Raw genomic sequence first — 27,024 nt, forward strand, 5'->3', positions numbered from 1 at the left:
GGCTGCTCTGAAGGGCTCTAAGGGAGAGTCATTCACTCGTGGTTCATTCATTCATTCGAGAAATATTCATGCGGCGCATACTGTGTACCAAGCACCTTCTAAGGAGGACGAACACGGCTTCTGCCCTCTCATTATATTTGGGGCCGACAAAGCGACAGGAAACAGTCAAACAAATCAAGCATGAAGATGGTTTCAGCAGAGCCGATGGCTTGGAGGGGCTGCGACCGGGACAAGGGACCGGGGATCCGGGACAGGGGGCCGGGGATGCGGGGCAGGGACACGGCCCGCACTTGCTGCACACGCACCGCGCTCCCCATACACTTCGCAAAGAGGTCACCGCACTGGCGACGAGCGCGCCCTCCGCCCCGGGCCGCAGCACGCGCGTCCCCGCGCCCGAGGTCGCGCGCCGCCCAGCACCCCGCTCGCGCCCCGCGAGCTGCGCCCGCCGCGCACGACGCCCCCTCGCGGGAGCCCTGAGCCGCCGGCCGCGCGCGTAGGGGAGGGGGCGGGGGCGCCGCGCACGCGCACGGGTCGGCGGCGCGCGCCGAGCGGGGGGCACCGCGCGGGTGCAGCCACGATGGAAGGGGGTGCGTACGGAGCGGGCAAAGCCGGGGGCGCCTTCGACCCCTACACCCTGGTCCGGCAGCCTCACACCATCCTGCGCGTCGTGTCTTGGGTAAGGACCGGCCGGCGGCTCCGCCAGGTTGGGGTGGGGGTGTGGGCAAGGGCGACGCGCTCGGACGGACCCCAACCCCACCCGGCCCCTGGCGTTGGCGCGGCAACGGGCGGGGAGCTGTCCTGCCCGTGGGGCCTGCTGCCGCCGCTCCTCCTTCCGGGGCTCCGGGCGGGTGGAGGCCCTGGCGCTCGCGGGGGGCGCCTCTCCCGCTCCCGGAGCCCTGGTTTCCCGGGGCCCCCGGTTCGTGCACCCCTCTTCCCGCCCGGATCGCTGTGACCTCCAGGCCGCGGCTATGCAGCTAGAGGCTCGGGTTGTGCGCTGCCGCCGCGGCGGACTCCAGACCGAGGAGAGGGAGCCGGGGTTTAAGGTGGCCTTTTGGGGTGGTTGAATCAGGGCGTGGACCATCCCGCTGGGGTGCCCGCCGCGCCTGCGATGGACGTTGGAGGAGGAGAGGGCAGGGAACTGGGTTCGTGTGCCCGTGTGGAGCTATGAGTCGGGAGCCGGATACCTCTCTTCCACCCAGGAACTGCCTCTCCTTCTCTGCGTGACCTTGGTCTGGGAACCACCCAGGAAATGTTCTTGAGAAATGAGGACTTCAATTCCAAGGTGGGGAATGTCATCTCCTCTATCATGCCTCAGTTTCCCAATTTACAGACAAGGTGGGAGGAGCCTTCTTGAGGCTCCCTTGGGCTCTGACATTTCATGAACCCATAACACCCCTCCCACTCAGCATGCACCTGGCTGCCCACGGCAGGTGTCTGGGAGAAAGGTCTCCTCCCACAGTGAAGAGGCCAGGGTGGCCTCCAGCCTAGCTGGGGGGCAGGTTCCCCAGTACAAAGGGCTGAGTGGGGCTCATGTTCAGACTGGTAGCGGGAGATTGGACAGAGACAGTGAGCACAGAGGGAGGAGTTCAGGTGCCTTGAGTGGCACCCCATGGAAAGCAGGCCTGCTGGGGTCTGGAGAGGGGGTGCCCAGGGCTCCCTGGGGTTGGCTGGCTGTATCCTAGATACCCCCACCCAAGGTTCTGGCCTCTGCAGGTCTGGGGCCCATTCCTGGTGGGCTCAGAGTAGAAGGGCTTGGATTGGCAATGCTGGGCAGGGCACTGTCAGGGACCCCAGGGGCTACATCCAAGGCCGGCTGTGACCTCAGCATGCTCAAGCTCCCTCCTTTCCTTGGTTTTCAGGGTCTGGTTGGTAGGATGGCTTGGGTATGTATCCCCAGCCTGCCAAGGATGACCCCATTTGAAGCCTTTTCTTCTCAAATGCCGTCAGATGGGAGCCCTTTGTGGGCATGAAAGCCCAATTCCTTTAGCCCTCGTGTCCCCAGTGCCTGCACAGAGCTCGGCGCCCCAGCACATCTCTAAGTGTTTGTGGCTCTGAATTCGTTTATCTGTGCTAGTCTCCTCCTCCCCAGATGCCCTGACAGGCCCTTGACAAAGGTGGGAGCCCTGGGGGGCACCTGCTGGATCAGGTGGGCAAGCTGTGTTCACTGCTCCAGTCTGCCCGCCCCTGGGGCCCTGGCCTGGAAGAGCGAAGCCACTGGCTTTGTGAGGTGGCGTGGGCATTCTGTCTGCTTGGGTCATTTCTGCCAGTGATGGCTTCATTTAGTTTATTGACTCTGCTGGGCTCTGAGGGAAGGCAGCATGACTCAGAAGCAGGCCTTGTTCTCAGGGAGCCCACAGTCCCCCTGGGGAGTAAGCCAGGTGCCACCAGGCAGAGGCCACAGGAGCCAGGAGAGGGGTCTCCCTGCTGTGGAATCAAGCTCCGTGGAGAAGGTGGTGTCAGACTGGGGCTGGTGGGATGAGGGTTTACACATGTGCACATCCAGGGGCTAGGACGTGGAAAGAAGAGAAAAGATCAGCCCCTATGAGCACCCACGGGGTGCAGGACCACACACAGCCACCCAGCTGGCTCCCCAACACTAGAGGAAACTGAGGCTCAGGGAGGCCAAGTGCCTGGCCCAAGGTCACTGAGCATGTAAGTGGCAGAAGAGCATTTGAGCCCAGGCCTTGCTGTCTCCGAAGCATAGTGCTCCCCCCGGGGGCAGGGAAGAGTCTGGAATCCTGGAATGTCAGGATTGGAAAGGACACAAAGGTCACCTGGGCCAAAGTTCAGACAACTGCACGACCTCCAGCCCCGCTCACACAGGTGGATACGAGGTGCTCACTACCTTTGTTGGACCAAGAGGTGTCTGATACAGGCTGATTAACACCTTCAAAAATAGCTTTTTTTCCCCTGATCAAAGTAATACCTGCCAATTATTGGAAAGTATAAAAATCACATGTGATGGTTGCGCAGTAGGAATCGACTTAACACCACCGAAATGGTGAAGATGGTAAATTTGATGCTACGTGTATTTTACCACAACAGAAAAAGTTTGGTGGGGAGTGGTGATCATGTGATACCACCGCATGATAGGGAGGGCTGCAGTGAATATGGTGCTGTGTCTCCTTCTGGTCTTTTCAAAACTGTGTGGCGTGCTGAGCCGTTTTCACACATCAGGAGCTGCGGGGGATGCAGCTGGCGCCTGCTCTTGGCCCTCACACCACAGGGCAGAGCAAGTGAAGCCTGAGCTCCAGGGCTGGGGTGACCCATTTATCCTGGTGTGCCGGAATCTCCTGTCTTTAGCATCCCGAGAGGCCCTCAGTCCAGACAAACAGGGACAATTGATTACCGTGGCCAGGACTCGTGGACAACCCAGACCCCTGCCACAGCCCTGGAGGGGCCCTACCAGGATGTGCACATGGACCTGTTATTTTCTTTTTTGATTCTTCTTTTTTTGAGACAGAGTCTTGCCCTGTTGCCCAGGTTGGAGTGCAATGGCACGATCTCAGCTCACTGCAACCTAATTCTGCCTCCTGGGTTCAAGCAACTCTCCTGCCTTGGCCTCCTGAGTAGCTGGCACTGTAGGCACACACCATCACACCCAGTTAATTTTTGTATTTTTAGTAGAGATGGGGTTTCATCATGTTGGGCAGGTTGGTCTCGAACTCCTGACCTCAGATGAACCGCCTGCCTCGGCCTCCCAAAGTGCTGGGATTACAGGCGTGAGCCACTATGCCTGGCCTGGACCTGTGTTTTTGTAAAATTTGTTAAAGAAGTTTTTTTTTCTGTTGCTTTTCCAAAAGAGGGCCCCCAAACCGCTTCAGGGCCTCACCAACCTGGACCCACCCTGAGTCCCTAGGTCAGCCTGCACAGAAGCAGGGCCTCCAAGACCTGGCTTGTTTCTTTTTTATTTTTTTAGAGACAGGATCTTGCTGTGTTGCCCAGGCTGGTCTCAGACCTCTGGGCTCAGGTGATCCTCCCACCTACGCATTCTGAGTAGCTGGGACGACGAGGCGTGGCCACTGCATCCAGCATGACTTCTCTCCCGACTAAGGCTTTCTCACCTCTTGGTGACATCGCCCCAGTGACAGATCAGCTGCCACTCCTGGCACCCCCAGGCCACAGCTGTGACCTTCAGCAAGTGTCCCCTCCTCAGCCTCTGTGCCTCGGTCTTCCCACCCGAACTAGGCTGGGCTGGGTCAGCGGTGCCTGATCTGTTGTGTGGTGATTGCCGCCTGTCAGTGACTCATTTCTTTGTTTAAAGCCAGATGGAGAAAAAAAGCAGTTACAGCAAGGAGCTAAACTGATTTAATAGAAAGGACCACCTTTTATTTGGAGTTTATATTCTTTTTTGCAGAGGGCTAAAATGGACTATAGCGAATGAATATCAGTGCTGGTAAATGAGGTTTTTTTAATTCTCCACTTTAACAAAATGAAAATGATGAAATGTTTGAAATGTTGCATTTTCAGGGTTCATTTTTTAAGGGCTTTGGCGGTAACATCACATGGTTTTGTAAGTGGGGTGGGTATCTTTCCCCCCATTTTACAGATGACAAAATGAAGGCTCAGCCTGAAGAAATGACTCCTTTGCTAGCTCAAGGCCTGGGCCTGTCAGAGCCTTGGTTTGAACCTGGCCTGCAGGGCTCCAGGCTCTGTGTACTCCCTGTGGCTTCCCTGCCTGGATCTCCATGGCACCAAGGTGTGGTCTCACGGGGGCAACTTTACGTGCTGGTTTTATCCACCCCCCACCTCACCCCACATCATCCAAAATGAACACTGAGTAAAAAAGCTGAACTTGGCTGGGTGCAATGGCTCACCCCGGTAATCCCAACACTTTGGGAGGCCAAGGCGAGCACATCACTTGAGGTCAGGAGTTCAAGACCAGCCTGGCCAACATGGTGAAACCCATCTCTACTAAAATACAAAAATTAGCTGGGCATGGTGGCGCACACCTGTTATCCTAGCTACTCAGGAGGCTGAGACAGGAGAATCTCTTGACCCGGGAAGTGGAGGTTGCAGTGTGCCAAGATAGTGCCACTGCACTCCAGCCTGGGCGACAAGTGAAACTCCATCTCAAATGAAAAAATAAATTTAAAAAGCTGAATTTTTTCTGTAAACGAAGCAGCTTCAAGATAAGACCCCTTGCATCCCCCAGCCAGCTTGCCGTGTGCCGGCCATGGGCCCACAGGAAAATTCTGGAACCAGCAATTTTGGGGGATGGGGGTCCAGGGTAGAGACAGAACCTCTGGCCAGCTCTGATGTTCATTTGTTCATCCCACAAGTCCCCTGCTCAGTGCCAGCTGAGTGTTCAGTGCCACCCCAAGGTGACCAGAACAGGATTGAGTGTGAAGCACCGCCCCAGAGGCTCGGGTCACTACAAGAAGGAAATCCCAAGGGGCATCGCGGGAGAGGCTTGGAGGACACACTCACAAGCTGGACTTCCTCTGAGGGCAGTGGGAAGCTGGAGAGAGGGGCTGTGAGCCAGTCAAGGGGGGTTTCGGAAGCCTGGTTTGGAGAGGGCTCTGTGGCTGGAGATGTGTGGTCACGTCCAGCCTGTTCTCCCCAGTACTGGCACAGCCCTGTCACCTAGACAGGAAGGTGGGCCACAGCCCCATTTGGCATTTATTGCTGACCACCCTGGAGTCTTCCTCGCCTCTTCACTCCTGTGGCCGGCTCCTCAGCTACTTCTTCGCTCTCAGGTCTAGGACAGGGTCAGCTGCAAGAAGAGCCCCAGGAGGTGATAGATTTCTGCTGTGTCTTAGGACCTTCCTCATGTCAAGGGACAGCCTGGGGATGGCCTAGAGAGCCTGAGAAAGCCTGGGGCATCAGGAACAAGGTCATCAGAGCAGGACCTTGGAAAATCCCAACCTCTTTCAGCTTCTGTCGCCTCATCTGTAACATGGGATTGGAGGACCTGGGTTTGGGGAGGCCTCGAGGGCTTATGAAAATGCACATTTTGGTCAGGCGAGGTGGCTCACACCTGTAATCGCAGCACTTAGGGAGGCGGAGGTGGGTGGATCACAAGGTCAGGAGATAGAGACTATCCTGGCCAACATGGTGAAACCCTGTCTCTACTAAATATACAAAAAATTAGCCGAGTGTGGTGGTGCACACCTGTAGTCCCAGCTACTTAGGAGGCTGAGGCAGGAGAATTGCTTGAACCTGGGAGGCGGAGGTTGCAGTGAGCCAAGATTGCACGACTGCACTCCAGTCTGAGTGACTGAGCAAGACTCCATGACAGAGCGAGACTCCATCTGAAAAAAATAGAAAACTCAAATTTTGACTGGGTGCGGTGGCTCACACCTGTAATCCCATCACTTTGGGAGGTGGAAGCAGGTGGATCACCTCAGGTCAGGAGTTCAAGACCAGCCTGGCCAACATGGTGAAAACCCGTCTCTACTAAAAATACAAAAAATTAGCCAGGCGTGGTGGCGGGCGTGCCTGTAATCCCAGCTACTTAGGGGGCTGAGGCATGAGAATTGTTTAAGCCCGGGAGGTAGAGGTTGCAGTAAGCCAAGATTGCAGCACTGCACTCCAGCCTGGGCTAAAAGAGCGAAACACTGTCTGAAAAAAAGAAAAAGAAAATGCAAGGGTTTTTTTTTGTTGTTTGTTTGTTTGAGACAAGGTCTTACTCTGTCACCCAGGCTGGAGTGCAGTGCTGTGATCTTGGCTTGCTGCAGCCCCTGCCCCCTGGGTTCAAGCGATTCTCCTGCCTCAGCCTCCCGAGTAGCTGGGATTACAGGCATACGTGCGCCACCACGCCAGGTTAATTTTTGTATTTTTAGTAGAGACGTGGTTTCACTATGTTGGCCAAGCTGGTCTCGAACTCCTGACCCCAAATGATTCACCTGCCTTGGCCTCCCAAAGTGCTGAGATTACAGGCGTGAGCCACCACACCCAGCCTGAATGCAAGTTTAAAAGCCTGCCATACGGCTGCTATGGTGGGTTTTGTTATCCCCTCCTCAGATGAGAAGCTGAGGCCCAGAGAGGTTAACTCTGGAGTTGCTGGAATCGGAACCCATGGCCCCTGCTCCAGGGAGTCCCCAGCCACAGTCCTACAAGAGCAGCGCGTGCAAAGCTGTTGGGCAGGCCTGAGCCCCAGGGAGAAAAACAGAGGCTGGGAGAGGAAGGGAAGAAAGGAGGAGAAGCCAGGAGGAGAAGGGAGGGAGGACGGGAGAGGCAGATGGCAGGGCTGTTGGAGGGAGCTACACTTGGCACCCAGACAGGAAGAACCAGCTGTCAGGTGGGAGGGGAGGCAGGGCAGGCGCTCGAGAGTGCCTTGGCCTGCAGACCCGAGGCTGTGTTCTGCACCCTCTTTGCCCGTGATTGGCTGTGTGACTTGAGCAAGAGGCCCATGCTTTCCTGGCCTCAGTTTCCCCATCTGTCAATGGGAAAAGGATAGCTGGATTGCTTTGGTGGTTCCCGACCTTTCCACCTTTGAAGAACCCCACTCTTGCCCCTAGTGGACTCCAGGTTGGGAACTTTGGATTGGTAAGTCTTGAAAGCTGTGATGTTGGGGCCGGGCGAGGTGGCTCACACCTGTAATCCCAGCAATTTGGGAGGCCACTTGATGCCAGGAGTTTGAGACCAGCCTGGCCAACATGGTGAAACCCTGTCTTTACTAAAAATACAAAAATTAGCCAGGCATGGTGGTGCCTGGGATTATGCTTGTTATCCCAGCTACTCGGGAGGCTGAGGCAGGAGACTCGCTTGAACCTGGGAGGCAGAGGTTGCAGTGAGCTGAGATCCCACCACTGCATTCCAGCCTGGGCAACAATGTGAGACTGTTTCAAAAAAAAAAAGTGATGTTGGGAGCCATCCCCTCATGCTCTGCAAGGGCCTACAGTGGAGGGGTCCTGGGCCCCAGGTTCGTGCATGGGAGGAGAGCAGACAACGTCAGCTGGAGCCTGGAAGGGCAGTCATGCCCTGTGTTTCCGGGAGAACCTTCCCTTCCAGGGATGGAGTTTTGCTCAGCCTGTGCTGCTGGTGGGGCAGGGGCCAGGTGAAGGAGACATTGGGGAGGGGCAGCTCTGTAGATGGGATAGTCCCAAGCTGTCAGGCCCAGGCTGCAATCATGCAGAAACTTTAACAAGCTGGGGCTCCTCCAGTACCCCAAAGTCCAGGGGCAAGAGTTCCCAAGCCTTCAGCCCCTCCCAGAATGTCCATGACAGCTTTTGTAAATTGCTCTGTAACCTGGCCTCCTCCAGACCCTGCTTCCTGCAGCCTGCTCGGTGGAGGCCACTTTATCCTGCAGACCCTCCATCTGCTGGGCCTGGAGGTGGGCAGGGTCCTTTTGGCTCCTGAGGCCGCTTCCAGGCCATTGTCAGCACTGGGTCGCGCCCACTTGCCTCCATGATGAGCCGGCTCCAGGCCACTTTGCCAGTTCCTCAAAGATGCCCACCCTGGCTCGGTGTCAGCCCTCTCCAGCACTACTCCTGCTCCAGTCCTGGTCACTGGAGTGTCTACTTCTGTGGCCCTTCCCACACCCTGGCCTCCTCTCCCACCATGTTCTTGTGTGCCAGCCTCAGCCATGTCACCAGCTGGACCCTAGCAAGGCCTGGCCCTGCCTTCCCAGTAGCCTGTCGCACTCCCTGATCCTCCTTCCAGATATCTCCTCCATCCCTCCTACCATTCCACCTCTCTCTCCCGCCCCTGATCCTAGGCCCTTGGGCCTGAGGCCTCTGAACCGCTGATCTTCCCCCATGCACTAGGCTTCACCCCTTTGTCCCACCTGTCCCCCTCCCCACCTCGGCTCCCAGTGGCCACATGCTGCAGCTCCAGCCCTTCTGCGCATCACACTCACCTGGCACAGCTCTGGTTAAATTCAGTCCTAGGCCTCTTCACACCTGCCCCCTCGTCCTAGACTATCTCCCTGTTCTGGCGGCCCAAGCCAGCCTGGCTGCAGCCACTAGAGCCTGTTTCTCTCACCTATTCAAGGACACGCACCCATCAATTCTCTCTCCCTCTCTCCTCCACCCTCAATTTCACCCGGTCTACTCTCTTAACTCATCAGCTTGCAAATGTGCATGATTCCCCGTCTCAGGAAGATACTCCCTCACCCATTTCTCTGGTCCTTCAGAAGAGTTGTCACCATCTCCAGGGTTTCTTCTGCAGTCTCCCACGCACGCTCCCCACGGGCTCTCTCCCCTGCTCGCCATCCTCTCAAGCTCACTCCTGACCTTCACATTGCCCATCTCATGGCTGACGGTTATTGATGGATCTCTCCGCATCATCTGGCAGCAGTGAGGGGTTTATGCATCCTCCCTTGAATCCAAACAGCCGCAGAATGTGGACACCCTCACCCTGTTCGTCCTCTCTTTAATATGCATGCTGAGCACAGGCGGATGAGGTGCCTGGTCTGTAGGGAGAGCTTACAGTCTAGTGGAGGGAAAGGTGGCGGAAGCCAGTTAAAATATGGAGGTGAGCACAGACCCCTAGAGAGGGACAGGCAGGTGACACCAGTGTTGAGATGAGAGCAGGGAGCCAGCCAGGCAGCGAAGGGGGAAGGAGGAACAGCATGGGCAAAGGCTGAAAGGCCTGGCAGAGCAGAGACGAGGCTGTCACCCCTGCTGGGTGTATACTTGAGGGGCGAGAATGGCATCTGTCATATCCCCAGGGCTAGGCTTGTTCCACGCATCTCTTAAGGGCCCCACATATGGATGGATGAGGCGGCAACCGCACTGACCTGTCCTCCTCCTGTCTCTGTTCTCATTCAAGTCCCCCCGCCTTCAGGGCCCTGCTCCAGTGTCACCTCCCCGTGAAGGCTTCCTGGATTCTCCCAAGCTTGAGCTCTTCTCCCTGCTTCCCTTGGACTCTGTGGGGATGGCAGACAGAAATCTCAAAAAATCTCTTTCCCCTTCTGGGCCTTCGACCAGATTATTTCCCTGATGACCTGGAATTTGCACAGAAGGAGAGAAATCAAACACATCAGGCAGGCAGGGACTGGCAGGGCCAAGGCAGGCACTGGGATGAGGAAAAGCAGACAGAACCAGATGGTGAACCCCGTCCTTCTCTCTTTTTTTTTTTTTTTTTGAGGCAGAGTCTTACTCTGTCACCCAGGCTGGAGTACAGTGGCATGATCCCAACTTACTGCAGCTTCCGCCTCCCAGGTTCAGGTGATTCTTCTGCTTCAGCCTCTCGAGTAGCTGGGATTACAGGCACCCACCACCACGCCCGGTTAATTTTTAAAAATATTTTTAGTAGATACGGGGTCTCACCACGTTGGCCAGGCTGGCCTCGAACTCCTGACCTCGAGTCATCCACCCACTTCTGCTTCCCTAAGTACTGGGATTATAGGCATGAGCCACCACATCCAGCCAACCCTGCCCTTCTTACCAACTGAGAGACCTCACAGAGCCTCAGTGGCCACATTTGTAAAATGGGTACAGCAGTGCCTACCCCAGGGGTCTTTGGGGATATAAATGAGGTCTAGCCCTGAAGGGCTCTGCAGTGTTTGGTTGGCATTTACACCCCTTTCCAGGTGGTAATGTTTCCCCCGTGCACCTCTACCCTGCCTCTGAAAGGGCAGAGGTGGCAAGACCTGGGGTGAAGAAGACCCTGGGGGAAGAAGGGTTATGGGGATGGCGGTCCAGATACTTCTGCTACTGAGAATGAGGCCCTGGGCCAGTCAAGCAACCCCTCTCTGGGTCTTCGTTTCTTTCTTTCTCTCTTTCTGTTTTTTTTTTTTTTTTTTTTTTTTTTTTTTTTTGTAGAGACAGGGTCTCACTATGTTCCCCAGGCTGGTCTCAAACTCCTGGGTTCAAGTGATCCTCCTGCCTCGGCCTCCTGCATAGCTGGGATTACAGTCGTAAGCCACCATGCCCGACCAATTTCGCCCTTTTTCATGAGACTCCAAGGCCCCTTTGAGGTTACTCAGCCAGAGGAGAGGAACATGGGGCATTCTGAAAAGAGGGAGGGGCCTGCAGATTACGCTGGCCCAGCCTCAGCGCCCTGGGGAGACAGGGGTCTGCTCGCTCAGGTCCTGCCCAGCAGAGCCCACTCCACCCCCACCACTGATCGGGGACAGCTTGCAGAGATTACTCCTAATCCCCAGCAGGTCACTTCCAAGGCTGCACAACCCAGGGTGAGGCAGGGGTGGGGGAAGGGGCCCACAGCCCCACCTGCCCCACCCCCGCCTATGCCCCAGCAAGGCTCTTCAGGAAGCCAAGAGGCTGCCCAGCATCCATCATGTGTCCATGTGGCTTCAGCCGTTTTCCTCACATGACCGTGGGTGGGGAGGCAAGGCGCCGTTCCTGCAAAGGGGGGCCCAGGGCAGCCTGACTTGTTTCTCAAAGCCTAACTGCTCCTTTCTTCCCTCAGCCTTTCCCCAGGAGGCAGGATGGATGCCTGCACCGGGACGTGGGCAGGAAGGCTGGGTTCAGCTGGTGGGGAGAGGACTCGGCAGCCTCCTTTCCAGGGAGTGAGCTCCCTGTGCACAGGGGTGTGCAAGCAAAGGTGCCAGCCAAGGATGCTGAGGAAGGGATCATTCTCCTGCCCCCCATGCTGCCTGGGCCTCCCTGACTGTCAGTCTTTCTGTCTGCTCCCCTTGAAACCTTTCCTGATTCTCTCCCTGGGTCTGAGGAACAGACATACACCCAACAACTGAACTAACAAACAGGAAAGAAGTTATATAGTGATGTTACTGAGAAAATTAATCGAGGCACTGGAGAATACTTTAGATCTGGGAGTCTGGTCTGGAGGGCTTCTCCGGTGAGGTGTCTTTTGCGTTGAGATGTGGATGTTGAGGAGCCAGCTGAGGGGAGATCTGGAGAAAGACAGGCATCCCAGGCAGAGGGAAGAGCTGAGTACAAAGGCCCTGCGGCAGGAATGAACTCAGGAGGGGTTGGGAGGAGAGTATTGGGGAAAGTTTCAGAGGCAGGCAGGACCCCGGGGTGGGGGAAGATCTTTGCCTGGGCAGGGAGCAGTGGGCAAGCATCGATCCAAGGGTCTAGAGCTGGGGGGTGACATGACCTGGCTTGGGTTTAAAGGGATTGTCTGGCTGCTGTGAGGGGACAGAGTGTGGGTGTGCACGTGGACATATGGGCTCCTGTCATTGCCTGCAGAGTGGCGACCGTGGCCTGCCCCAGGGTGGAGGGACTTGACAGTTTTGGGAGGAGGTTGAAGCAGCAGGCCCGACTGTCGGACTGGATGGAGGGGTCGAGTGTGAGCCAGGGCTGGGCCCAGCAGCTGGTGCAAGGCTAAGGTCACTGGGGGGCTGAGAGAGCCTGGAACCCTGGAGGCAGAACTTACGGCCCAAGCAGGGGGACCTCAGGGCCATTCTAGGGTGATGGACTTTATCTTCAGCCAATGGAGGGACTGTTGAGGTTTGGAGTGGGTGAGATCCCCCTGGCTGCTGCCTGTGGACTGCCTGGAGGAGGCTGGAGAGGAGGCTGTGGTGGTGTCAGCCACCTGGGCATCGACAGGGCAGGGAGCAGGGCTCCCCTGAGCGGCGCAGCTCAGGAACACATGTTCCTACGCAGGGCGAGGTAGACAGTTCCATTTGAGCTGGGAGGACAGAGTGCCATGGGCGCCAGATGTCATCTCTCTGCAGCTTATCTGGGGAAAGCCAGCATTTGTCTAACGACATTTAAAACCAGGCCTCTGGGAGGTTCCTGGCAGCGCAACAGTGATCTCAGCCACCTCCATGCTGGCTGGGCACAGCTGGCCCCGAGCCTTCATTAGCTGATGCCCTGCAGTGGGTCCTGAGCACGCCCTGGTTGGTCTGTCTGTGGAGAGGAGATATTATCTGGTCTCTCAAGTAAAGTGGGCCCAGGGCCTTTTGCACTGTGGGACACAGGGCTCGGGACCAGCAGGCGTCCCTCCCTGGTCTCATGCTGCCCTTAGTTTGGGATTCTGGAATTCGATCCTTCATGGGTAGGCAGCTGGACACAGAGCTCATTGAGGGGCTGGAGGAGCAAGCCTGGATATGAGGCTGGTTCCCCACTTACCTGCTGTGGGCCAGCCAGAGGCGAGGCCTCTCTGAGCCTTAGCCTCCCTGCCTGTGAAATGGTCTAAGTATAAGACTGCTTTGTGAGGATGATTTTTGGTTTGTTTCTTCTTTGCAGATTTTGATGAGGATTAAATGAGATGATTTAGGTGCCTTCTTCCATTGGCACCAGGTCCCGAGGAGGCTGAGGGCTGGTTCCGGGTCTCAGGGTGGAGACAGACTTGCAAATAGGTCCCAGCCAGGAGTGCCCGAGGCTCAGGATGGGAAAGAGTAACTGGGAAGTGGGGTGTCCCTGAAGGTGTCTGGGAGTCACCGTATCCCAGCAGCATTGGGAGGGTGAGAAGGAGTTCGCTCCCGTTGAAGATGAAGAAGGTAGGAAGGCAGGTGCAGAATTATCAGACAGCCTGAGGACACCAGCCACCCTCAGCCCTCTGGGGTGGCTACATAGGGCGGGGAAGGGGACAGATGAGACCAGGGTAGGCCACAGAGGACTTGGTGCTTCTGGGGTCTCTGTTTCTATGTGTCTCTGAATCTAGTAGCCCAGGATCCTGAAATCCAAGATTCTGAGATTCCTTCTGATTTGTTTTTCTGAGTTTGACATAGATCTCCACCAAGCACCATCTGGAATCCGTTTTTAAAAAAGACTCAGGATTGGATTTTAAAGAGGGCGGAAAAAAACCAAAGAGGCTTGGCAGGTTTACCTTGGTGCCTTTTTTTAGCGTTTGCTTTAGCTCGAAGGAAGCTTGTTTTTCCTCTGCTTGCTGGTGACCTGGGTCCTCCGTTGGCCATTGCCCTCCATCCTCTCTTGTTTCCGGGCCTCTGTCTCTGCCGCTGAAGACCTATCTCCCTTCCCAGCCGCAGATCCGCTTGTTGGAAGAATTTCCCTTGGTGTCTCGGCTGCTGTGGCCAGTGTGGAATTTCATTCTGGTTTCATTTCCGGTTCTCCAGTGGCTCCTTGCGGCTGCTCTGTGTGCCCCTTGCCGTCCCTGCCGATCTGGCCTTAGCAAGTGACCCAGGGATGCTGCCTGGCACAGGGCACCAGCTTTGGATCCAGTAGACTCAGGTTCAAGCCTCAACTCCACTCCTGCCCAGCTGGGAGACTGGGCAGGTCCCTAGAAGCGGCTCCAAAATGGGAATAAGAATATTGAGCTGGTGGAGTCAGAACATACCTTTCCTGGCACACAGCAGGCCCTGGGCAAGCCTCTGTTCCTCCTCCTGTGTACTATGAGTGGCTGAGGAGCAGAAACCTGAGGCTTGTATCGCGTTTTGGGGGAGCTCCCACTTGGGGTGGGGGATGGCAGCTAAATGGAGAAGTTAAACCCTTATCGCAGAGGGCAATTGACAGTCCTGCAGGGAGTTCAGGAGACTGCAAGGGACTGGATCTGTGTCCTCTGCGATGTTCCTTCCCTCCCCTGAGCCTCAGTTTCCCTACTTGTGGATCAGCAGGCTGCAGGGGATGTGGCATCTGCAGGGGACGGCTCTGCTCCTCATTATCATTGAGCCTAAATTCCATGACTCAGTCCCCAACCTGCTCTTTTCTTTTTTCTTTCTTTTTTTTTTGAGATGGAGCCACACTCTATCGCAGGCTGGAGTCCAGTGGCACGATCTCGGCTCACCACAACCTCCGCCTTCCGGGTCGATCAATTCTTCTGTCTCAGCCTCCCAAGTAGGTGGGATTACAAGCGCATTGTCTCAGCCTCCCGGGTAGCTGGGATTACAGGCGCGCACCACCACGCCTAGCTAATTTTTGTATTTTTGTAGAGACGAGGTTTCACCATGTTGGCCAGGCTGGTCTCAAACTCCTGACCTCAAGTGATCTGCCCACCTCAGCCTCCCAAAGTGTTGGGATTACAGACATGAGCCACTGCGCTTGGCCTCTTCTTTTTTTTTTTTTTTCTTTTTTGAGACAGGATCTCCCTCTGTCCCCCAGGCTGGAGCGTAGTGGTGCGATCCGAGCTCACTGCAGCCTTCACTTCCTGGGCTCAAGCAATCCTCCAGCCTCAGCCTCTGCCCGGCTGATTTTTGTATTTTTCTTAGAGACAGGGGTTCACTGTGTTGCTCAGGCTGGTCTCAAACTCCTGGGCTCAAATGATCCACCTGCCTCTGCCTCCCAAAGTGCTGGGATCACAGGCGTGAGCCACCATTCCCAGCTTCTCCTCTCCTCCTCTCACTCCCCATGTCAGTCTTTCTGCAGATTCTGGTGGTTCTACTTTCGAAGGATATTCAGCACCCACTTTTCCCCGTCGCGCCACTGCCTGCACCAGCCTCAGGCCCCTCGTCCCTCCCCTGGGTGCTGCCGTAGCTCCTGGCTGGGCAGCTTGTCTTCACTTTACCACCACAGCCTTCTCTCTCCATAGTAGTGCCCCTCCCAGCGCAGTGCCCAGAGCCGAGAAACTTGTGACCTGTGATGAATGCCTGACTGAGGCGGATGTCTGCTGGGGCCCTGGGGCCCCACCCGGTCCCTCCAGTGATGCTGTTTTGCTCTTACTCTGCACCCTCTTGGAGACACATCCTCTCCAGCACTTTCCTCCCGGCCTCTCTAAGGACTGCCTGCCTCTGTCTCCCAAGAGGGCCAGTCATAATGACTCCTCCTCTGCTGTCCCCAGGGCCCAGGCTTCTGCCTGCCTATTTCCCCTCCCACCTCGTCTCTGTTTTTGGAGAGCCTGATATTGTTCTGTTTTTGGAAGGGGATCCACACTTATATTCAGCACTGGCAGCAGCGGGGTCTCCTCTGGCCCCGGGAGCACGTGTCTGTTAGGAAGGATTCCAGAGGGCCCTTCCTGGTGTTATTCCTTCTTTTCTGGGGCCTCTAGAGAGGAAATGAACCTTACGAAGCTCCTACAAGGCACTGCTCTGCTCTGGGTACTTGCTCTAATTCTCCCATCAGCCCCAGAGGGGATGTTAATTTTTACAGAGGACCAATCTGAGGCTCAGAGAGGCTAAGTCACTTGCCTGAGGCCACCCAGCATAAGCAGCAGGCCTTGGATCTGAATCGGCAGGTCTGTATGACTCCTCAGTGTCTGAAGTCTCTTTCTGATCAGGAGCCTTTTCTGTTCTGCTTTGGTGGCATCCAGGACTGGGCCTCAGATTCCCAACCTGACAGTTTTCTGGTAGGAGCCTTAGACTTGTGGCAGTACACAGGTGCAAGGGGCTGTGTGACTAGCAGTCCCTGGAGTTGTGCAGTACACAGCCTAGGCAGCTGGCCATGTACTGCACATCTCCCAGTGTTCAGAATCTGCCTTGCTTGTCTTGGTTTCTCAGTAGCCCAGGAGCCCCCTTGACAATGGCTCTTAAGTCCTAACTTCAAAGGTGCTCCCCACTGTGCCTCTGAGCACCAGACTTGGGACTCAGTTGTGCTGCCTGATCCCCAGTCACACTGAGGCTGCCCTCCAGGCCTTCCTCCCTGCTGGCCTCTCTGCTCGATCCCTGGGATCTCTGGGAGTAAATTCCACCCCTTCTTCAGGGCCCACCCGAGGCTGAGAGGCAGCTTGGCCAGGTAGAAAAGAACACAGCTCTGGGAATCAGGAGGCCTAGGTTCAAGTTCAGCCTCTGCTGCCGACAACAGTGCCCCTTTCTCTTTCTGAGCCTTAGTTTTTCTACTCTATCAATTGGGGACAGTATAAATAGCCCTGCCTGCTTCAGAGAGGTGATGGTGAGGCTGCAGAGCCTGTGGCAGGCAGAGCTGTGGGCCCTGATGCCCTCATGGGTCTGAAGTCTCATGGTCATGGGGTCTTCCCAAATCAGGACTGGCAAATGGTGGCTCACGGGCCACCACTGCCCACCTCTGTGCCATGGCTGAACCAGGACGCAGCTTCAGAATCCTTTTTTTATTGTGCCCAGTTTGCATAACATACCATTTTAATGTTGTATAATTCAGGGTACATTTTTTTTTTCTTTTTTATAATTTACAATTTATTTATTATAGACATGGGGTTTTGCTATATTGCCCAGGCTAGTCTCAAACTCCCAGTCTCAAGCAATCCTCTCACTTCATTCCCCCAAGTAGCTGGGACCACAGGTGCATGCCACCATACCCACCTAATTTTTGTAGAGATGCAGTTTTACAACGTTGCCCAGGCTGGTGGTTCCTTTTCATGGCTGAACAGTTATCCAGTATACGGATGTACCAGGCTTTGTGTCTCCGTTCATCTTCTGTGCACATTTACGTCAGAATCCCTTTTACCCACGGCGTCCTAACTCAGTGGTCTCTAAACTTTTTTTTTTTTTTTTTTTTTGAGATGATGTCTTGCTCTGTCGCCCAGGCTGGAGTACAATGGCATGATCAAGGCTCACTGCAACCTCCACTTCCCAAGTTCAAGCAATTCTCCTATCTCAGCCTTCCAAATAGCTGGCATTATAGGCATGCGCCATCACACCCAGCCCATTTTTTTGTATGTTTGGTAGAGACAGGGTTTCACCGTGTTGGCCAGGCTGGTCTTGAACTCCTGTCCTAAAGTGATCCACTCACCTCAGTCTCCCAAAGTGCTGGGATTACAGGCCTGATCCACCACGCCCGACCTGCCTTTTTTCTTTTTTTGAGACAGAGTCTTGTTCTATCCCCCACACTGGAGTGCAGTGGCACGATCTCTGCTCACTGCAACCTCTGCCTCCCGGATTCAAGCGAGTCTCCTGCCTCAGCCTCCCGAGTAGCTAGGACTACAGGCGCGCACCACCACGCCCAGCTAATTTTTGCGTTTTTGGTAGAGACGGGTTCCACCATGTTGACCAGGATGGTCTTGATCTCTTGACCTCATGATCTGCCCACCTCGGCCTCCCAAAGTGCTAGGATTACAGGTGTGAGCCACTGCACCCAGCCTGGGTGGATCCATTCTTAAGCTCACTGACATGATATTGGCAGGATTCAATCCCTTGTAGGTGTTGGACTGAGGGGCTCAGTTCCTTGTGGGCAGTTGGCTGAAGACGTCTCTCAGTTCAGGTCTTTCCAAAGGGTAGCTCAAAACACAACAGCTTTCAACAGAGCAAGCAGGGAGTCGGGGAGGGGAGGACGAGTAAGAAGGAAGTAGAAATCCTTTGTCACTTACTCTCAGAAGTGATATCCCATCACTTCTTGCCATATCGTAGGGGGGCAGGGCAGTGAGATCACATGTGTAACACCCTTGGGAACATGCAGGGTGCCCTGTACCTGGTAGGATTGTGTCCATTGTTATTTTATATATACACACACACACGTATACACATTCTCACACACACATAGATAGATTTTTTTTTTTTGAGACAGAGCCTCTCTCTGTCACCCGGGCTGGTGTGCAGTGGCATGATCTTGGCTCACTACAACCTCCACCTCCTGGGCTCAATCCTCCCCCTCATCTTCCCTAGCAGCTGGGACTATCGGCACACACCACTATACCTGGCTAATTTTTGTATTTTTAGTAGAGGCGGGGTTTTGCCATGTTTCCCAGGCTGGTCTCAAATTCCTGAGCTCAAGTGATCCTCCTGCCTTGGCCTCCCAAAGTGCTAGGATTACAAGCATGAGCCACTGCACCTGGTCCACTGTTATTTTTTCATTCATCACTCCATCCATTTGACAGGCCTGGGTAGGGGCCTGAGACCCCAGGCCAGCCCACGGCTCTGCAGAGGGAAGGGAAACACAAGATGGGGCCAGGCGCATGCCAGCATCTGGAGGAGTCAGCCTGGGGGTGGGGGCTGGGCAGGTTCACAGCCCAGGAGGGCCCACTGTGGCTCCTTGTTCTTCAGGGGTCAGTCTAGTCCCAGGACATCTTGGTGTCAGGGCCTGGGAGGACATTTAGTACCTGGCTGAGGGGTGGTAGAAGGGGCCACATTTGTGGTCAGAGGGTCCTCAGTGCCTGTGGCTGAGAAAGGAAGTGATTGACCCCCACCTGCGCTATGTGACCCAAGCAAGTTGCCCTCCCTCTCTGGGCACCCCCCTCTGAAATGCCTTGTGGCTCACGGAGGGGCAGGCAGCAGGAGAGGGTGGCAGCCTCCCCATCCCCTGGGTGGTGTCAGGCAGGGGTCTGCCCAGGTCTAAGGCGTGTCCCCCACCCCCACAGCTGTTCTCTATAGTGGTGTTCGGCTCCATCGTGAACGAGGGCTACCTCAACAGCGCCTCTGAGGAGGAGGAGTTCTGCATCTACAACCGGAACCCCAACGCTTGCAGCTACGGTGTGACCGTGGGTGTGCTCGCCTTCCTCACCTGCCTGCTGTACCTGGCCCTGGACGTGTACTTCCCGCAGATCAGCAGCGTCAAGGACCGCAAGAAAGCCGTCCTGTCTGACATCGGAGTCTCGGGTGAGCCCCGCCCAGCGGGTGCCCCCTACACGGAGTCTGCAGAGGGCTGTCCCGGCCATGGGAGACAGCCACCAACCTTCTCCCCATCTTCCAGATGAGGAAATGAGGTGCAGGCGGGTGAAGAGACAGACTCAGGGTCACATGGTTGGCAACAGGGAGGATGGGACCAGGGCAGGGCCTAGGACCCCAAAATAACCCATGCTGCCCCCGGGCAGGGAGCACGGATGGGATTCTAGTTCCTTCTAGTCTAAGGGACCATGAATGGCGCTGGGCATGTGCCAGCCCTCGTGGGTTGGCCCATGCTTCAGTGGCCTTTTCTGTGCCACCTCTCTGGGGCAGCTTCATGAGGACTGAGCAAGGTGGTGACTGGGTGCCCAGTTGGCAACAGGGGCCCTGGAGCCTTACCCTTCCCTGCCCTCCCAGCCAGACCTGGGCAGGACCAGGGCCTGGACCTATGGAGCCAACCTGACATGCTGCCCTTTGCCCTTCAGAAGCAGCCTTTGGCAGAGGGACGCTGATCTCTGCCCCGTGAGTTCCAGGAATCTGATTGGTGGATGCTCTCAGCCAGGGGTCAGAACCCTAGGCTTCAGCCTTGCTGTTCTGAGGCTTGGGTCCCTGGACTGGGACCACCTCCTAGTTCTAAGCCTGGAGGTTTCAGGATAAGCCAGGCTGAAGGCAGCCCATGAGGCCTAGTTCTAGAAGGAACTAGAGCTAAATGAGTGGTTCTCAAACTTCCACAGAGCCTCAGGGTTCCCTGGCAGTGCCTCTGGAAGGTGGGCTGGCCCCAGGTGGGTGCCCTACCCGCTTGGCAGATGCACGCCTTGCCCTGAGCAGGTCTGGGTTTCTCTGGAGAGACCTGGGCACCCACAGGTGATTGTGTGGCCGTGAGGCTCCCGCTGCTGACCACCCCAGGCTTAGCTCTCAGTGGGCCCCTTGATAAACCTGGGGCTCTGTGGTTTATCATGCTGCAGCATGTTAGAAGTCAAAGCCCAGCTGTGCATGGTGGCTCACACCTGTAATCCCAGAACTTTGGAAGGCTGAGGCGAGAGGATCACGAAGTCAGGAGTTTGAGAACCAGCCTGACCAACATGATGAAACCCCGTCTCTACTAAAAATACAAAAATTAGCCAGGCGTGGTGGTGTGTGCCTATAATCCCAGCTACTCAGGAGGCTGAGGCAGGACAATCATTTCAACCCCGGAGGTGGAGGTTGCGGTGAGCCGAGATCGCCACCACTGCACTCCAGCCTGGGTGACAGAGTGAGACTCCGTCTCAAATGAAAATTAAAAAAAAAAAAGAAGTCGAAGCCCAGACCCACCCAGCCAAGCTGCCATCTTTGCCCCAGCCTCATCCTCCTTCCCCCACCTCATTTGTCTGGAAGCCTCTAGCAGGGTGGGGTCTAGGGATTGGGGTCTTCCTGCTGCAGAGCTGCAGGCATCAGGGGTGGACGGCGGGGGTGGGGGGCCAACGTCAGGGGTGTGGCTGAGATGGGGGTTTGGCAGAGACTGGAGAAATGCGGCCTGAGTTGATTGCCTTCTCTCTGTCTCTCCCTCCGTCCTCCCCTCTCACTGCCCGTGGCTCTTCTCTGTCTGGCCCTGGCCCTGCCCTGTCTGTGGCCCCTTCCCCCTGCATCTGACTGGCTTCTCTCTTCTCACCTGCACCTTCTCTTGGCTCCCCTCTCTCTTCCCCTACCCCCTTGGCCTCTCCCTTTGGGGGTCGGGGAGCGTGGGAGATACGCTCTTGAATGTCCCCGTTCCTTGGCTTTCTCATTTGCTCCCCACTCACCCTCTCCCCCATGTGTGGCACTGCCCATTCTGCCCGGCCTTGGGGACCCCCTCAGCCTTCTGGGCCTTCCTCTGGTTCGTGGGCTTCTGCTTCCTGGCCAACCAGTGGCAGGTCTCCAAGCCCAAGGACAACCCGCTGAACGAAGGGACGGACGCAGCCCGGGCCGCCATCGCCTTCTCCTTTTTCTCCATCTTCACCTGGGTGAGTACAGCTACCGCCCACCAAGCCCACACTCGCCCCCTTTCCCGACTGAACTCCCGGACTGGTGGCCTTGCGCTAGCCCGGGACCTGCTCCTCCTCTGGAAGCCCACACCACCCTGGCTCCCTCTTCTGCCTGCCTGTCTCTGCGGCACTCACAGCCGTCCTCCCTCAGCAAGGAGGCTGTGGCCCTTGGGGGCAGCACAGTCACTAGAGATGGCAGACCCTCATTCTGGGTGGGTGGTGTTCATCATCCCCTTTCACAGATAAGAAAGCAGAGGCCTGGACAGGAAGGCGAGGCTTGCAGGGTTTGAGGCTGGGAGGGAGCCCTGCCTAGGAGTCAGGAGACCTGGTTCCCATCGGGGCTGCCTCTAATTTTCCTAGCCTCTGTCTTCCCATCTGTGAAATGGGATAGGATCTCGGGGAGACAGGTGTCGACGTCAGATTCGAGTGGGCCAGGCAGGGCCAGAGAGCCGTGAGCGAGCCGGGTGGCACATGCGTGCCTGTCCTCCATGTGGAGATTCAAGGAGATTGGATGCCAAGCAGGAATAGGGACCAAGAGAAGGCAGAAGTCTGAATTTTTACATGAAATCGGATCTTGATGTGTTGGAAGTTTATTCAAGTTTAAGCAATATGTTGTGTGTGTCAAACAAAGCACATCTCTGAGGCCAGCTGGCCAGAGACCCCTCCTTTGCAGGCCCTGGGCTGGCAGGCTGGAGCGCCAGCAGTGCAACAGCTCGGCTGGGCCCTCTTTCCCACTGGTCTGGGTCATCTGTGTTTCTTCTCTCCTAATCACCCTTCTGCAGAGATCTAGGGTCACATCAGCTCCATAGCCCCATCCCAACAGCTCTCCCCGTGACCCACGGCTGCCTCCCCTCTGGGCCAGCCAGCAGTTCTGGGTTCAGCCTCCTGCACTGAGACCCTTGAGGCTACATACAGGCCACCAGCCTTCCCTGTTTCCCCCATCCTCCTTGGCCTGCCCTGGAATGACTTCTTCCTGTTTTCGAGGGCCCCTGAATATTCATTTTTTGAGGGTACACCCATCTCCCCAACAATATTGGAAGAGAGCTTTCGGAGGGGGAGACCCATGGTTCAGGCCCTAGTGGGCCAGCCATGGCTGCTGCAGCCCTCAGTGTCCTCGACTGGGAAGGAAGAATCAGGTGACCCCAGGGATCTCAGCCCAGAGAAGGTGCCCCAGGACTAGGGACCACCCAGCCTACAGGGAAGATTTCAGGGGCGGGGCTCCCAGAGGAGTAGTGGGTGATTTCTAGCCGTGGGTGTGAAGTACCTGACCGACAGGTGCCTGCCCGGCCCTCTGAAGCCAGCCTCCCTCCTGGCATCTCTCCAGCTCTTCCCCACCGGCCTCACCCCAGCTCTCTCCTGGCAGAGCATGACCGCAGCCCTGGCCGTACAGAGATTCAAGGACCTAAGCTTCCAGGAGGAGTACAGCACACTGTTCCCTACCTCGGCACAGCCATAGACAGAGGCCGGCAGCCCTGTATCACCCCTGGTGGGGAGGTTGCAGGAGCAGCCTAGTGCCAGCAGTGTCCAGGAGGCCAGAGCATGCAGGGCAGTGGAAGGCTGGCTGGAGGAACCGATTCAGGTTCTCCACTGACTCATATTCCTTCACTGCCTCCTTCATTTATTCTCCACGTGTTCATTCATTCAGTAAACATTTATTGAGCAGCTGTTTTGTGCCTAGTGATGAATTAGGTGGGGTCTTTGGCTCCAGGAGCCCACAGGCCAGGGAGAAGAAGACAAACACATCAAAATCTCTTTCAAACGGACAGCCATGGGCAGTTACCGGGTTGGAGGTGGCCCCATACACAGGCTGCCTGGAGGCATTCATGACCCCCATTGCTGAGCTGTGGGTGTGGAGCAATAGCCTCTCCCTTCACGGCGGTGTGAAGAGTGACTGTCCCCCTGGTGAGTGGTCTGGCCTAGGATATCAGAAGACTCCTGATCTGGCTCTGTTCTCATGTGCTGTGTGACCCTGACAAACCCCTGCACCTCTCTGAGCCTCAGTCCACTTACCTGGACTGGGAGTGATAATGGACAAACCTCTCAAGGCCATGTGCCAGTGAAACAAAGGCCAGCACAGGGCTGAGCACAAGCATGCTCAATAAATGTAAGCTCTTTTGTTCATTCATCATTCATTCATTCATTCACTCTTCTCTTCTCCAGAGAGTCAGGGGCACCTCCAGAATCTCTTCTTTGAGAGTGATTCTCATGTGATGAATCTTTTTACCGCCAAAGGATTTTGGTCTCTGATTCTACACAGGTTTCCTCCTTGGGGCCCCCAGCTGCCTGGGCAGGAGCTCACCCATTCCTCCACTCTCTGCAGGAGTTAAGGAGGCTGGTGGAGCACAGACAGTTCCCCAAAGCAATGCCTCAGCCCTGCCAGGACCTGAGCACACTGATTGTGAGCTTCCCGACACTGGGGGCATCTCAGTGCAGACACAGACTGCCTGCTGCACGCTGGAGACGCTGCAGAGAGGGCATCTGCTCTGAGACAGTGGGGCCAGGGGACCTCCAGGTCCCTGAACTCTCAGCACAACTCCCATCCTCCCTCTGCAGACCAAGCCAGCCTCTCCTTTGCTCCTGTCTGTGGCCCCTTAAGCTGGTTACCCAAATGAAGCCTCGACTTAGCGACCACAGAGATAGTACGAGTGCCTGCAGCCCCAATATATGTTGGAGATCCAACATACATTGACTAGCCAAGGCTCTGCCAAGTCAGACGATCCTAGAAGGGTCAGTAGGGGTCATCTGCCCCAGCCCTCTGCCTCTGTACAGGAAACCAGCTTGGATAGTAGAGCCAGAGAGCTCGGGGAGAACCGAGTCTACAGACATTGCTGTCAAGGTTCATTCAGTCAGTCCCTGTGGGCTGGCCAGGGCTCAAGAGTATCCTCAGGATGGAAGCTCTTCACCTCCTTGCTTCTACAGGCTCCAGCATCTGAGCCTCCAGCAGCCAGGACCCCACACCAACATAGTGGGAAACCCCAGAGGGCCACGCCTTATCCCTTAGCCAAACTTCTTTAGACCTGATCTGCTTTTTTTCCCAAGGCGCTGGCACTTTGCTTTAAACCCCCACCTCCCAGAAAGGGCTGCCCCTCAGAGCTTTGGTCAGTGAGTACAATCAAAAGATAATGCCCTAGCCAGGCATGGTGGCTCACGCCTGTAATCCCAGCACTTTGGGAGACCGAGGTGGGCAGATCACCTGAGGTCAGGAGTTTGAGACCAGCCTGGCCAACTTGGTGAAACCCCATCTCTACTAAAAATACAAAAATTAGCTGGGCGTGGTGGCAGGCACCTGTAATCCCAGCTACTCGGGAGGTTGAGGCAGGAAAATCACTTGAACCCAGGAGGCAGAGGTTGCAGCGAGCCGAGATTGTGCCACTGCACCCTAACCTGGGCAACAGAGTGAGATTCTGTCTCAAAAGAAAAAAAAGAAAAAGGGAATGCCCAGTCACTGGGCTTCTGGAACTTCGTGGAATAAAACACCAGTCATATTCACTCCCTGCCCCTTCACTAAGTGGCCCTTTTAGGTTGCTGGTTGACTAAGTGCCTTGTCAGGGGCCAAAGGGAAGGAGTTGAGGGTACCCTGACCTGGGAAGGGGTAGGGCCCCATGTTTAGGGATGGGTTCTAGCAGTAACTCTGCATGGGCGCTTCCTTTTCTAGGCTCAGTCTTTCCAGCCCTAAACAGGGGTCTGGAGAGTATCAGCATGTTCCCATCACAGGCAGATTCCCTGGGCCAGGAAGGTTTCTGGAGAAGGCTTTTGCAATAAACCTCTAAGTTGTTTTTCTAATGACAAGTTTGATTTACTTAAACTTGGACTTAGCTCAGTGTGGTCAGTGTCATTATCCTTAATAACAACATAATTGCTTTTATTGAAAAATAACTTCCTAACCATGCATGTGTGCTGTGGACAAGTCTTTCTCCATCTGAGATCTGTGAAAAAAAAAAGGGGTGCTGGGCTTCAGGCTTCAGGGGTGACTTATGCCTGTAATCCCAGCACTTTGGGAGGCCGAGGCGGGTGGATCACAAGGTCAGGAGTTCAAGATCAGCCTGGCCAAGATGGTGAAACCCGTCTCTACTAAAAATACAAATATTAGCCAGGCTTGGTGGCGGGTGCCTGTAATCCCAGCTACAACTCAGGCGGTGAGGGCAGAGAATTGCTTGAACCGTAGAGGCGGAAGTTGCAGTGAGGCAAGATCACGCCATAACACTCCAGCCTGGGCAACAGAGCAAAACTCAATCTCAAAAAAAAAAAAAAAAAAAAAAAAACCGGGGAGGCTCCAGTGGTCAGGCAAGGCTGGCGGTGTTGCTTGCCACAGTTCCCCCTTAGGGATCCAACATACACTGAATAGTCAATGCTCCACCAAGTCGGATGATCCTGAAACTTGTTTCACTCTGTTTAACTCAGTTTCTCACTTAGAATTAGGTTCAGCAGCAGGTAACAGAAATCCCAAATAACAGTGATTTCAGCCAGGTGCAGCGGTTCATGTCTGTAATCCCAGCAGTTTGGGAGGCCGAGGCGGGCAGATCACCTGAGTTCGGGAGTTCGAGACCAGCCTAACATGGAGAAACCCCCATCTCTACTAAAATACAAAATTAGCCAGGCACAGTGGTACATGCCTGTAATCCCAGCTACTAGGGAGGCTGAGGCAGGAGAATCACTTGAACCCGGGAGGTGGAGGTTGTGGTGAGCCGAGATTGAACCATTGCACTCCAGCCTGGGCAACAAGAGCAAAACTCTGTCTCAAAAAGAAAAAAAACAAAACAAAACAGTGATTTCAGCAAAATCCAAGGCTGTGGAGGTGGTCCAGGGCTGGCATGGTGGCTCCTGAGGTCTTCAGTTACCCAAGCATCTTTCTGTTTTTTTTAGAAACAGGTCTCATTCTGTTGCCCAGGCTGGATCATAGTTCACTGCAGCCTCCAACTCTTAGGCTCAGACAATCCTCCCACTGCAGCCTCCTGAGTAGCTGGGACTACAGGGAAGCACCACAATGCCTGGCTAATTTTTTTGTGTGAGTTTTTTTTTTGTTTTGTTTTGTTTTGTTTTTTAGCGATGGGGTCTTGTTATGTTGTCCAGGCTTGTCTTTTGTTTTTTTTTTTTTTTGAGACGGAGTCTCACTTTGTTGCCCAGGCTGGAGTGTAGTGATGAGATCTTGGCTCACTGCAACCTCCACCTCTTGGGTTCAAATGATTCTCCTGCCTCACCTCCCGAGTAGCTGGGATTACAGGCGAGCACCACCATGCCCAGCTAATTTTTTTATTTTTAGTAGAGATGGGGTCTCACCATGTTGGCCAGGCTGATCTCAAACTCCTGACCTCAAGTGATCTGCCCGCCTTGGCTTCCCAAAGTGCTGGGATTACAGGTGTGAGCCACCACACCCAGCCTCTCCTGCTTTCGAGAAGAAGGTCAGATTGTTCTTGTGCCTACTGTTTTTCAAGTGCCTTTAACTCAACATGGTCAATATGCCAGAGCTACATATTTTAGCCTAGGCTGGTCTTGATCTCCTGGCCTCAAGAGATTCTCCCACCTTGTCCTTTCAGAGTTGTGGGATTACAGGCATGAGCCACCATGCCTGTAATGATGGTTACACCATGATGCACCCAGGCATCTTTCATTCCTACAGTTTGGCTCCTGGTCTTTGTGGTCCCTTTTGGCAACTAGAGCTCCAGCCATCACATCTGCATTCCAGGCATCAGGTCAGAGGGTGGGACAAAGAACACGAGGGTACTCCATTGGCTGAAACGTAGTTACGTGGCCTTGCCTAGCTGCAGGAGAGACAAAAGAATGGCTCTTAGGAGATCCCAACAGTCC

At 55.3% G+C, this 27,024-nt stretch overlaps 1 protein-coding gene across 4 annotated transcripts in view; it reads left to right on the forward strand.

The window, feature by feature from the left end:
* Window positions 1-557: 557 nt before the first annotated feature.
* Window positions 558-27,024, forward strand: part of SYNGR1 (synaptogyrin 1) — a 30,660-nt gene continuing 4,193 nt past the window's right edge. For 2 of the 4 annotated variants that reach the window (XM_012458993.3, XM_012458994.3), the window contains exons 1-3: window positions 562-676; window positions 18,976-19,213; window positions 21,053-21,198. In XM_012458993.3, coding sequence (XP_012314416.1) covers window positions 578-676; window positions 18,976-19,213; window positions 21,053-21,198 — 483 coding nt within the window. In that variant the 5' untranslated portion in view covers window positions 562-577. Of the gene's footprint in view, window positions 677-18,975; window positions 19,214-21,052; window positions 21,199-22,543; window positions 23,345-27,024 lie in introns of those variants that run through there. The other 2 variants (XM_012458997.3, XM_012458996.3) reach the window with 2 other exon arrangements.

The sequence above is a fragment of the Aotus nancymaae genome, unplaced genomic scaffold (genome assembly GCF_030222135.1).
Source record: "Aotus nancymaae isolate 86718 unplaced genomic scaffold, 86718_ANA_hifiasm-v0.15.2.pri h1tg000076l, whole genome shotgun sequence".
NCBI classification, from domain to species: domain Eukaryota; kingdom Metazoa; phylum Chordata; class Mammalia; order Primates; family Aotidae; genus Aotus; species Aotus nancymaae.